General features: G+C 39.3%; 1 protein-coding gene across 1 annotated transcript in view; it reads right to left on the reverse strand.

Annotated features, from left to right (window-relative positions):
- Nucleotides 1-14,259, reverse strand: part of LOC128552262 (myosin heavy chain, clone 203-like) — a 44,204-nt gene that overhangs the window by 14,182 nt on the left and 15,763 nt on the right. The window contains exon 2 of the mRNA XM_053533291.1: nucleotides 4,685-5,026. Within this exon, the coding sequence (XP_053389266.1) occupies nucleotides 4,685-5,026 (342 nt within the window). The remainder of the gene's footprint in view (nucleotides 1-4,684; nucleotides 5,027-14,259) is intronic.

Below are 14,259 nucleotides of genomic sequence, written 5' to 3' on the forward strand. Positions count from 1 at the left end.
GACCTTAGACCTAGGGACCTGGTTCTTACGCATGACATGTTGTCTCATCCAGGGGGAATATTTGTGCCAACTGATATCTAAATCCTGCTTTGCATGACAAAGTTATAGACCGGACAGGAAAAAAATCCTCTTGACCTTTGATCTCAAAGTGTGACCTTGACATTTAAGCTAGGGTATTGGGTGTTGCGCACGACACGTCGTCTCATCATGGGAAACATTTATGCCAAGTAATATTGTAATCCCTTGATGGATGACAGAGTTCTGTTTCGGACAGGGCAAAAACCTTATTGATCTTTGACCTCCAATTGTGACCTTGACCTTTGAGCTAAGGGTCTGGGCTTTGCGCATGACATGTTGTCTCATCATGGGGAACATTTGTGCCAAGTAATATTAAAATCCCTTCATGGATGGCAGAGTTATGGACGGGACAGGAAAAACACTCTGTTGACCTTTGACCCCCAATTGTGACCTTGACCTTTGAGCTAGGGGTCTGGGATTTGCGCACGACACGTCGTCTCATCATGGGGAACACTTGTGCTAAGTGATATTAAAATTCCTTAATGAATGTCAGAGTTATGGACTGGACACGAAACAGACCCTGTTTATGCTATGTTAACATTTGACTGCTAAGTGTGACCTTGACCTTTGAGCTAGGGGTCTGAAAGTTGTGCATGACACATCGTCTTATTATGAGGTACATTTGTGCCAAGTAATATTAAAATCCCTTCATAGATGGGAAAGTTATGGACCGGACAAGAAAAAAGCCTTGTTGACCTTTGACCTCCAATTGTGACCTTGACCTTTAAGCTAGGGGTCCAGGTTTTGCGCATGACACGTCGTCTCCTCATGGGGAACATTTGTGCCAAGTAATATTAAAATCTCTTCATGGATGGGAGAGTTATGGACCGGACAGGAAAAAAGCCCTGTTGACCTTTGACCTCCAATTGTGACCTTGACCTTTGAGCTAGGGGTCCGGGATTTGCACATGACACATCATCTCATCATGGGGAACATTTGTGCCAAGTAATACTAAAATCCCTTCAAGGATGGGAGAGTTGTGGACCGGACAGGAAAAAAGCCCTGTTGACCTTTGACCTCCAATTGTGACCTTGACCTTTGAGCTAGAGGTCCGGGTTTTGCGCATGACACGTCGTCTCATCATGGTGATACAAGTTTTGTGCAAAGTAATATTAAAATCCCTTCATGGATGGCAGAGTTATGGACCGGACACGAAATTGCGGACGGACGGACGGACGGACGGACGGAATGACGGAAAAGTGCATTCCTATAGTCCCCGAAACTGGTTTTCAACCAGTAGGGGACTAATAAAGCTGCTATTGTGCAGACAAGCTCAAAATAGCTGATTTTGGCCCTTTCAGGGGCCATAACTCTGGAACCCATAATGGGATCTGGCCAGTTCAAGAAAGGAACCGAGATCTTATGGTGATACAAGTTGTGTGCAAGTTTGGTTAAAATAAAATCATAAATGAAACCACTATCGTGCAGACACGAAATTGTTGACGCACGCACACACGGAAGGATGGACTGACGACGGAGGACGGACGAAGGGTGATCACAAAAGCTCACCTTGTCACTATGTGACAGGTGAGCTAAAAAAATACCCCTCCTTCTTCGAAGGGGGGCATAAAAAAGTTAGAAAAATACCTAAAATATTGAAAATCTAAAAATAGAATTTCTAAAAATAGACTTATTCTTGGAATTTATGGGGATGTAACTCAGTACAAAAGTTAACAAGAGAGATGACACCATTAATGAGTTATATGCATTGTTTTTCTTATTATGGAAACAAAGAATGCACATATAATTACTTATATCATAACTAATGATTAAACCCAGAAATCTCAGTACTAAACAAATTAATCATCAATCTACTAGGGTAGTCCATTCACTTCTGAGTTGTAAAAGGAAAATAATGGACAACTTGAATCATTATCTCATTAGTGTCTGCAGACTTTATGACCCTTCTACAGGTAAAGCCATAAAAAACCAATTTACTTGGAGGGCCACTGGATATAAAATTATATTAGAAATCAAAATAAACAAAGGGCCATAACTCATTCAAAAAATGTTGAACAAGTCTGATTTTCAGGGGGACATAACTAGGGTACCAATACATCATTCTGACAAAATTTGGTCAAAATCTGCCCAGCAGTTTCTGAGGAGATGCGATAACGAGAGATTTATATCACTCAGTATATGGAAATTAAACATATTTCTGTTTTTCCCAATGACCTAATTTTTGAAAGCACATGACCAAGTTTTGAACTTGACCTAGATATCATCAAGGTGAACATTCTCACAAATTTTCATGAAGATCTCATGAAAAATATGGCTTCTAGACAGGTCACAAGGTTTTTCTATTATTTGACCTAATGACCTAGTTTTTGACTGCATGTGACCCGGTTTCAAACTTTACCTAGATATCATCAAGGTGAACATTCAGACCAATTTTCATGAAGATCCATTGAAAAATATGGCCTCTAGAGAGGTCAAAAGGTTTTTCTATTTTTATATCTACTGACCTAGTTTTTGACCACAGTTGACCCAGTTTCGAACTTGACCTAGATATCATCAAGATGAACATTCAGACTAACTTTCATACAGATCCCATGAAAAATATGGCCTCTAGAGAGGTCACAAGGTTTTTTTATTATTTGACCTACTGACCTAGTTTTTGACCACATGTGACCCAGTTTCAAACTTGACCTAGATATCATCATGTTGAACATTCTGAATAATTTTCATGAAGATCCATTCGAAAGTATGGCCTCTAGAGAGGTCATAAGGTTTTTCTATTTTTAGAACTACTGACCTAGTTTTTCATCACAGTTGACCCAGTTTCGAACTTGATTTAGATATCATCAAGATGGACATTCAGACCAACTTTGATACAGATCCCATGAAAAATATGGCCTCTATAGAGGTCACAACGTTTTTCTATTATTTGACCTACTGACCTAGTTTTTGACCACATGTGACCCAGTTTCAAACTTGACCTAGATATCATCAAGTTGAACATTCTGAATGATTTTCATGAAGATCCATTCGAAAGTATGGCCTCTAGAGAGGTCATAAGGTTTTTCTATTTTTAGACCTACTGACCTAGTTTTGGAACGCATGTGACCCAGTTTCAAACTTGACCTAGATATCATCAAGGTGAACATTCAGACCAACTTTCATACAGATCCCATGAAAAATAAGGCCTCTAGAGAGGTCACAAGGTTTTTTTTATTATTTGATCTACTGACCTAGTTTTTGAAGGCACGTGACCCAGTTTCGAACTTGACCTAGACATCATCAAGGTGAACATTCTCACTAACTCTCATGAAGATCCAATGAAAAGTATGGCCTCTAGAGAGGTCACAAGGTTTTTCTATTTTTAGACCTACTGACCTAGTTTTTGACCGCACCTGACCCAGTTTCAAACTTGACCTAGATATCATCAAGGTGAACATTCTGACCAATTTTCATAAAGATCCCATGAAAAATGTGACCTCTAGAGTGGTCACAAGCAAAAGTTTACAGACAGACGGACGCTGCACGATCACAAAAGCTCACCTTGTCACTTTGTGACAGGTGAGCTAAAAAATCACTGCATTGGTGGATCATATCGATGAGACATTTTATATGTGTCCAATATATATGTCTCATGTGGGCAAATACTTACAATATGGGTCCCATATGGGACCTGTATGGTACATTTGCCCATGCAGATATAGCCCATATGGGCACCATGTAGGCCTGCCTGCTGGGATAAGTCACTAACTATTTGTGCCAGAATCATGGACCTTGTGTCATATGATGAGGACGACAATGTGGAAGAACAATTTTAAGTTTAAATCAAATTCATTAAGTAATAACGCAGATAAAGTGAAGGAGTACCAACATTAACCTGAAATTCTAAGTAAAAAGGGGGCATAATTCATGAAATACTGGTGCCAGATTTATGGCTCCTGTGTCATATGATGTGCTACAAATACTTTAAGTCTGAATCAAATCCATTTGGTAATAACAGATAAAGAGTGTAGGTGCATCAAAACTTTAACCTGAAATACTAAGTAAAACGGGGATAATTCATGAAATATTGGTGTGAGTAATGCCAGATGATGTGGGTGATGATGCGGAACAACTATTTCAAGTTTAAAGTAAATCCATCAAGTAATTACGGAAATAAGGAGAAAAGAGAAAGTGCATAAAAACTATGACCAAGGTTGGGACGTTGAGACACCGACGCCAGGGTGAGTAGGATAGCTCTCCCTATACTTCATATAGTCGAGCTAAAATCATCTGAAGGGAACATGAAGAAAATGTGCGTCTATCCTAAGTGAAGCTTCCTATTAAGTTTAACTAAATTCTAACCTGTTTATAATGCGCATCTCCTCTTGATAGTGAAGCTTCCTACGAAGTTTCGCTAAATTCCAACCAGCAGTTGCTGCAAAATACTCAGACGGACAGACAGACAAAGCAGCGACTATATGATTCCCCTTTGGGTACATAAAAATAAGTGATGTCAATAGCCAATCTAGTGCACTTTGTGCTAAGATTTTTATTTCAAGAAAGATGAGTATCCTTTCTTATCAAATCTAGCAAACAGAACATGAGATCCTTTATTACAAATGGAGATTTAAATGATCTTGTAAAGTTAATGCTACAAATTACTAACCTATTTCTCATATCATCTCTTTCCAATGCAAGCTCATTAAGTTGTCTGTTTTTGCCAGCTATTTCCTGTGCATGATGCTCTAGTAAAGCATCAATTTTTGCCTTATTTTCTTTATACAGTTTTTCAATTGCTTTATTGTACTGTCTTTCATTTTCTTTAATTTTCTTTTCAGCCTCTGCAGTTTTTGCCTGAAGTGTCGTATTTTCCCAGTTTAGGTTTTCCAAATTTTTTTCCAAGCGAGTTACAATGTCTTGTCTGCTCTTTATTTCGCCATTCAATTTTGCTTTCTCATTTGAATGTGCTTCTTTAATCTTAGTAATTTCATCAGCTCTTTCCTTTTCTCTGCAAATAAAAAGTTTATACTAGTATAATACTTCAAAATGTGGCCCTACATCGCTCAGCTGAGAACCATGGTCAACAAAGATAACTGTGCATAAAAATGTTAATAACTGCTTCCTGGTATAATGGAGAGTAACAACCTGGTCTCAAACTCCACCAAGAAATCATCAAGGCAAACATTATGACCAAGTTTCATGATCACTAAACTTAAAATGTTGCCTTTGGAGTTTTCAAAAGATTTTTCTATTATTTGACCGGGTGACCTATTTTTTTTATCCTAGATGACCAAGTTTTGAACTTAACCGAGGAATTTTTAATGGAAATATTACCGAGGACTTATCAATGGAAATATTACATCATGCATGTTCACAAGGTTTTTTTTCTTTGATTTGAGAGGAAGACTTAGTTATTGACCCCAGGTGAACTTTGGGTTTCGAAAATCGGTGTCGAAACCGACTGAGATATCATCAAGACAAACATTCTCAAGTTTCAATGACAATTGGGCTTAATATGTGGCTTTAAGTCTGTTCACAATGTTTCCCTTTGACTTGACCGTGTGACCTAATTTCTGACCCCTGATGACCTAGTTTCAAACTCAGGCAAGGAATCATCACGGCAAAACTTATCACCAAGTTTCATGACAACTGGACTTAACATGTGACCTCTAGCATATTCACAAGGTTTTTCCTTGATTTAACCTGGTGACCTAGTTTTTGACCCAGATGACACAGCTTCCAACTCGACCAAATTACCATCAAATCAAACATTCTTACAAGCAAGTTCCCATGACAGTTTGACTGAAAATGTGGCTTCTGGCGTATTCTCAATGTTTTCTTTTGATTTAACCAGGTGACTTGTTTTTGAACCCTGATGACCCAGATTCATACTTGGCCTAGAGATTACCAAGACAAATATTCTGGCCAAGTTTCATGAAGATATAATAGATAATGTGGTTTCTAAAGTGTTCACAAGATAAAATGTTGATAACAGATGAAAGACGCTGGAAAATAGCTCACCTTTGAGCAACTTCTGCTCATGTGAGCTAAAACCACACATTGTTATACCACATTTAAGCACTGACAGAAAATAACTATTTCAAGTTAACAATAAATGGCATCCTAACTGTCCACTAACAAATAATCTGTGTCTGTCTGTCTGTCTACCACTTGAAGATGAGCATCAGTGTGAGAAAAAGTAAAATGATATTGACAAGAGCAGTCAAAAGTGATATAAGCTAAAAGTTGACAGCATGTTATCACGTGAGTTAAAAGGTTTAAACAAGAGCTGTCTCCATAGGATGACACATGCCCCCGATGGCACTTTGAATGAATAGTTGTGGCCGATGTTAGAGTTTAGGACCTTTGACCTACGGACCTGGGTCTTGCGCGCGACACGTCGTCTTACTGTGGTACACATTCATGCCCAATAATTTTAAAATCCATGCATGAATGACAAAGATATGGACCGGACACGCCCATCAATGCACTATCATGAAATATGACCTTTAACGTCTAAGTGTGACCTTGACCTTTGAGCTACGGACCTGGGTCTTGCGCGCGACACGTCGTCTTACTGGGGTACACATTCATGCCAAGTTATTTGAAAATCCATCCATGGATGACAAAGATATGGACCGGACACGAATGCACTATCATGAAAAATGACCTTTAACGTCTAAGTGTGACCTTGACCTTTGAGCTACAGACCTGGGTCTTGCGCGCGACACGTCGTCTTACTGAGGTACACATTCATGCCAAGTTATTTGAAAATCCATCCATGGATGACAAAGATATGGACCGGACACGAATGCACTATCATGAAAAATGACCTTTAACGTCTAAGTGTGACCTTGACCTTTGAGCTACGGACCTGGGTCTTGCGCGCGACACGTCGTCTTACTGTGGTACACATTCATGCCAAGTTATTTGAAAATCCACCCATGGATGACAAAGAAATGGACCGGACACGAAAATTGCGGACAGACCGACAGACTGACAGACGGTTCAAAAACTATATGCCTCCCTTCGGTTTCGAAAATCGGTGTCGAAACCGACTGAGATATCATCAAGACAAACATTCTCAAGTTTCAATGACAATTGGGCTTAATATGTGGCTTTAAGTCTGTTCACAATGTTTCCCTTTGACTTGACCGTGTGACCTAATTTCTGACCCCTGATGACCTAGTTTCAAACTCAGGCAAGGAATCATCACGGCAAAACTTATCACCAAGTTTCATGACAACTGGACTTAACATGTGACCTCTAGCATATTCACAAGGTTTTTCCTTGATTTAACCTGGTGACCTAGTTTTTGACCCAGATGACACAGCTTCCAACTCGACCAAATTACCATCAAATCAAACATTCTTACAAGCAAGTTCCCATGACAGTTTGACTGAAAATGTGGCTTCTGGCGTATTCTCAATGTTTTCTTTTGATTTAACCAGGTGACTTTGTTTTTGAACCCTGATGACCCAGATTCATACTTGGCCTAGAGATTACCAAGACAAATATTCTGGCCAAGTTTCATGAAGATATAATAGATAATGTGGTTTCTAAAGTGTTCACAAGATAAAATGTTGATAACAGATGAAAGACGCTGGAAAATAGCTCACCTTTGAGCAACTTCTGCTCATGTGAGCTAAAACCACACATTGTTATACCACATTTAAGCACTGACAGAAAATAACTATTTCAAGTTAACAATAAATGGCATCCTAACTGTCCACTAACAAATAATCTGTGTCTGTCTGTCTGTCTACCACTTGAAGATGAGCATCAGTGTGAGAAAAAGTAAAATGATATTGACAAGAGCAGTCAAAAGTGATATAAGCTAAAAGTTGACAGCATGTTATCACGTGAGTTAAAAGGTTTAAACAAGAGCTGTCTCCATAGGATGACACATGCCCCCGATGGCACTTTGAATGAATAGTTGTGGCCGATGTTAGAGTTTAGGACCTTTGACCTACGGACCTGGGTCTTGCGCGCGACACGTCGTCTTACTGTGGTACACATTCATGCCCAATAATTTTAAAATCCATGCATGAATGACAAAGATATGGACCGGACACGCCCATCAATGCACTATCATGAAATATGACCTTTAACGTCTAAGTGTGACCTTGACCTTTGAGCTACAGACCTGGGTCTTGCGCGCGACACGTCGTCTTACTGGGTACACATTCATGCCAAGTTATTTGAAAATCCATCCATGGATGACAAAGATATGGACCGGACACGAATGCACTATCATGAAAAATGACCTTTAACGTCTAAGTGTGACCTTGACCTTTGAGCTACAGACCTGGGTCTTGCGCGCGACACGTCGTCTTACTGAGGTACACATTCATGCCAAGTTATTTGAAAATCCATCCATGGATGACAAAGATATGGACCGGACACGAATGCACTATCATGAAAAATGACCTTTAACGTCTAAGTGTGACCTTGACCTTTGAGCTACGGACCTGGGTCTTGCGCGCGACACGTCGTCTTACTGTGGTACACATTCATGCCAAGTTATTTGAAAATCCACCCATGGATGACAAAGAAATGGACCGGACACGAAAATTGCGGACAGACCGACAGACTGACAGACTGACAGACGGTTCAAAAACTATATGCCTCCCTTCGGGGGCATAACAACTGCTTCAGCTATCAAAGATTTGTTGTAGGAATGCAGGGCCTACTTGGATCTATCAAGATCAGGTAATGATACAAGAAGGAATACTGTTCCATCACTGCCATATAAGAGAAACAAGCAGCTAACGCCTGATGGCGTTTTAGCCGTGTTTTCCGAATTAGGTGATAATGAGTTACCAGACCTCAAAATCAAGTTGGCCATCAAAAGGCCTGCTGAAGCCATATTAAATCTAAAATGTATATTGGATTTGTAAATGTTGTGGGTTGTCTGAATGGCAAATTGAAATAGTGATTCATAATATATTTAGGTTTGCCTGTATTATCTTATCAATACTCAGTACCTAATAAAGAGTTTGCAGAAATATGCTTAATCTGTGGAATTAACTACAAAATAGCCTCATGTATAAGATGTGCATATTTTAAATATTTTTTCTCTTAGTTATTTTTTTTAGGAATGAAGGTAAGTTTAGGAATATAGACATATATGAACTGATAGTAGTTTTAGCAAATCTGAACTATCTTTAGATTCATTAAAGTGCACAAACTAATATGGAAGGGGATGTACTTCATTACAGGCACACTACTTTATCCGTGTTAATAACCACACTGTGAGGATGGTGTTAGAGTATGTATAGCTCATGATACATAAAATATAGACCAAATATTGTCAAAATATTAGCTTCTGGGGATCCACTGACAAGAAACTGCTTTTGAAAAAAGTGCATGCCTCGCATAATGCTTCATTTGAGTTAAAGTGGTAACTGGTATGTATCAACTGGGCTAATGTTTGGCATACATTTTATAACCTGTATGTTACAGACCAAACAGGAAAAGAAAACCAATGAAATACTTCGACCTCTGAGTGTGGCTTTGAAGTTTGAGCTAGGGGTCAGGGTGTTGTGTGTGACAAGTTGTCTCTTTTTACGAAATCTTTGTCCCAGAGTTGATCTGGCCTACTGACCTAGTTTTTGACCCACCATGACCCAGTTTCAAATTTGACTTGGAGATCATCAAGGCAAACATTCTGACCAAGTTTCATAAAGATTGGGTCACAACTGTAGCCTCTAGAGTGTTAACAAGCTTTTCCTTTGATTTGACAAGGTGACCTAGTTTTTTAATCCCACATGACACAGATTCAAATCAAGACAAACATTCTGACAAATTTGCTTGAGTTTCAAACTTAAATTGTGGTCTCTAGAGTGTAAACAAAGTTTTCCTTTGATCTGGCCTACTGACCTAGTTTTTGCCCTTACATGACCCAGTTTCAAATTTGACCTAGAAATCATCAAGACAAACATTCTGATTCACTTTCATAAAGACTGAGTCACAACTTATGCCTCTTGAATGTTCACAAACTTTTCCTTTGATCTGATCATGTGATCTAGTTTTTGACCCCATATGACCCAGATTCAAATCTGACATAGAAGATCATAAAAGCAAACATTCTGACTAAGTTTCATAAAGTCACAACTGTGGCCTCTAAAGTGTTCACAAGCTTTTCCTTTGATCTTGCCTATGGACCTTGTTTTTGACCCCACATGACACAGTTTCCAACATGGCCTGGACATCATAAAAACAAACATTCTGACAAAGTTTCATAAAGCTTGGATCAAAACTATGGCCTCTAGAGTGTTTACAGGCTTTTCCTATGATCTGGCCTAGAGACCTAGTTTTTGACCCCATATGACCCAGTTTCGAATTTGACCTAGAGATCATCAAGACAAAATTCTGAACAAGTTTCATAAAGACTGAGTCATAACTGTGGCCTCTAGAGTGTTTACAAGCTTTTCCTTTGATCTGACCAGGGGGCCTTATTTTTTGACCCAACATGACCCAGTTTCAATCTTGGCTTAGATATCATCAAGACAAACATTCTGACCAAGTTTCATAAATATTTGGTCATAAATGTGGCCTTTAGAGTGTTCACAAGCTTTTCCTATGATCTGGCCTAGTGACCTAGTTTTTCACCCCACATGACCCAGTTTCGAACTTGACCTAGAAATCACCAAGACAAACATTCTGATTAAGTTTCATAAAGATTGAGCAACAACTGTGGCCTCTAGACTGTTCACTAGCTTTTCCTGTGATCTGGCCTAGTGACCTAGTTTTTGACCCCACATGGCCCAGTTTGGAACTTGACCTAGAGATCATCAAGACAAACATTCTGACCAGGTTTCATAAAGATTGGATTATAACTGTGGCCTCTAAAGTGTTCACACGCTTTTCCTTTGATCTGGCCTACTGATCTAGTTTTTGAACCCACATGACCCAGTTTCAAACCTGACCTTGAGATCATCAAGACTAACATTCTGACTAAGTTTCATAAAGATTGGGTCATAACTGTGGCCTCTAGAGTGTCCACAAGGCAAATGTTGACGGATGCTGCACAACTGACGACGGACGCTGGACAATGACCTGTCACAATAGCTCATCTTGAGCACTTTGTGCTCTGGTGAGCTAAAAAAACCTATTGAACTCTGACTTCCAAGTGTGACCTTGACCTTTCAATTAAGGCTCTGGGTGTTGCACATAAAACATTATCTAATTATTTAGACAAAAATGTGTGTCATAATATCAAAATCCCTTGATGGATGACAGAGTTATAGGCCGGACAGGAAAAACTAGATGTGTGTCCATATGACATAGGTGCCCCACCCCCTGTCACTGATCATGATTTCATTATTCTTTGTGAAACATTTTTCAAAATATATGCAACAAAATCTTTTAAGCACTTTATGTGTATCTTTTTACTAAGTGAACTCTGGTCCAGCTGAGTGAAATCCCAAGAGTACACCCAGTGCACAACTTTACATGCTATGTAAAGATACTTTATTGTTTTATGACTCTAGATCAAGTACATTTTGAGATACATCAGACACAAACTTGTATTTTTTTCTAAGTCAAGGGCCATAACTCTGGTCTTGCAAAGCAAAATAAACAAGAGCTGTCTGTTGACAGTGCGCTCAACTATGGAAGAATTGATGTAAGTACTGTATAACAGATTATTTTTACTGCTGTAAAACTTTACAGACTTGGGGTAAAAACACATGATTTTATTATAGACGGTTTTAAAATTTACAAAATCACCAGGTCTACCGGTTTACCTGACTTTACGCGGCAATTTTATACGAGGCCAATATTTACGAATCTGATTTGGTCAGAAAAAAAAACAAGAGGGCCATGATGGCCCTATATCGCTCACCAGAATTGATATGGCCTACTGACCTAGTTTTTCACCCCATATGACCTAGAGATCATCAAGACAAACATTCTGACCAAGTTTCATAAAGATTGAGTCCAAACTGTTGCCTTTAGGGTATTCACACACTTTTCCTTTGATTTGACCATGTGACCTAGTTTTTGACCCACCATGACCCAGATTAACACTTGACCTAGAGATCATCAAGACAAACAGTGACCAAGTTCCATAAAGATTGCGTCTCAACTGTGGTCTCTAAAGTGTTCACAAGATTTTCCTTTGATCTGGCGTTCTGACCTAGTTTTTAACCCCACATGACCCAGTTTCAAAAGTGACCTAGAAATCATCAAGGCAAACATTCTGACAAAGTTTCATAAACATTGGGTCACAACTGTGACCTCTAGAGTGTTCACAAGCTTTTCCCTCCATCCGGCCTACTGACCTAGATTTGATCCCACATGACCAGATTGAACTTAACCTAGAGATCATCAAGACAAACACTCTGACCAAATTTCATAAAGATTGAGTAACAATTGTGGCCTCTAGAGTATTCACAAGCTTTTCCTTTGATCTGGCCTACTGACCTAGTTTTTGACCCTACGTGACCCAAATCTGAACTTGACCTAGAAATCATCAAGACAAACATTCTGACCAAATTACATAAGATTGGTTCACAACTGTGGCCTCTTAGTGTGTTCACAAGCTTTTCCTTTGATTTGACCGGGTGACCTAGTTTTTTAACCCACATGACCCAGATTCAACCTTGTCCTAGAGATCATCAATACGAACATTCTGATCAAATTTCATAAAGATTGAATCACAACTGTGGCCTCTAGATTGTTCACAAGCTAATTCTTTAATCTGGCCTGTGACCTAGTTTTTGACCTCACATGACCCAGTTTCAAAGCTGACCTAGAATTCATTAAGACGAACATTCTGACCCAGTTTCATAAAGATTGAGTCACAACTGTGGCCTCCAAAGTGTTCACAAGTTTTTCCTTTCATTTGACCTAGTTTTTGATCCCAAATGACCCAGATTAAAACTTGACCTAGAGATCATTAATAAAAACATTCTGACCAAGTTCCATAAAGATTGAGTCACAACTGTGGTCTCTAGAGTGTTCACAAGCTTTTCCTTTGATCTTGCATTCTGACCTAGTTTTTGACCCCACATGACCCAGTTTCGAAAGTGTCCTAGAGATCATCAAGTAAAACATTCCAACAAAGTTTCATAAACACTGGGTCACAACTAGAGTGTTCACAAGCTTTTCCCTTGATATGGCCTACTGACCTAGTTTTTGACCCCACATGACCCAAATTCAACCTTAACCTAGAAATTATCAAGACAAACTTTCTGACCAAATTTCATAAAGATTGGACCATAACTGTGGCCTCTAGAGTGTTCAAAAGCTTTTCCTTTGATTTGACCGGGTGACCTAGCTTTGACCCCACATGACCCAGATTCGAACTTGACCTAGAGATCATCAAGACAAACATTCTGATCAAATTTCATAAAGATTAAATCACAACTGTGGCCTATAGAGTGTTCACAAGCTAATCATTTGATCTGGCCTAATGACCGTGTATTTGACCACACATGACCCAGTTTCAAAACTGACTTAGAAATCATTAAGACAAACATTCTGACCCAGTTTCATAAAGATTGAGTCACAACTGTGGCCTCTAATGTGTTCACAAGCTTTTCATTTGACTTGACCAGGTGACCTAGTTTTTGACCCCACATGACCCAGATTCGAACTTGACAAAGAAATCATCAAGACAAACATTCTGACCAAGTTTCATAGATATTGGGCTACAACTGAGGCCTATAGGTGTTCACAAGCTTTTCCTTTGATCTGGCCTACTGACCTAGTTTTTGACCCAACATGACCCAGTTTCAAACCTGCCCTAAAGATCATTAAGACTAACATTCTGACCAAGATTCATAAAGATTGGGTCATAAATGTGGCCTCTAGAGTGTTCACAAGCTTTTCCTTTGATCTAGCCTACTGATCTAGTTTTTGACCCCACATGACCCAATTTCGAATTTGACCTAGAGATCATCAAGACTACCATTCTGACCAAGTTTCATAAAGATTGGATCACAAATGTGGCCTCTATACAGTGTTCACAAGACAATTATTGATGGACAACAGACGACAGACAACGGACGCCGACGTACGCCGGACAATGACCGATCACAAAGATTGGGTCACAAATGTGGCCTCTAGTGTTCACAAGGCAAATGTTAATGGACGACGGATGACGGACAACAGATGCTGACGGAAGCCAGACAATGACCGGTCACAATAGTTCACCTTGAGCACTTTGTGCTCTGGTGAGCTAAAAAGGTAACAAGAGGGTCATGATTTCCCTGGATTGCTCACCTGAGTAAT

Source organism: Mercenaria mercenaria, unplaced genomic scaffold, assembly GCF_021730395.1.
Source record: "Mercenaria mercenaria strain notata unplaced genomic scaffold, MADL_Memer_1 contig_2216, whole genome shotgun sequence".
NCBI classification, from domain to species: domain Eukaryota; kingdom Metazoa; phylum Mollusca; class Bivalvia; order Venerida; family Veneridae; genus Mercenaria; species Mercenaria mercenaria.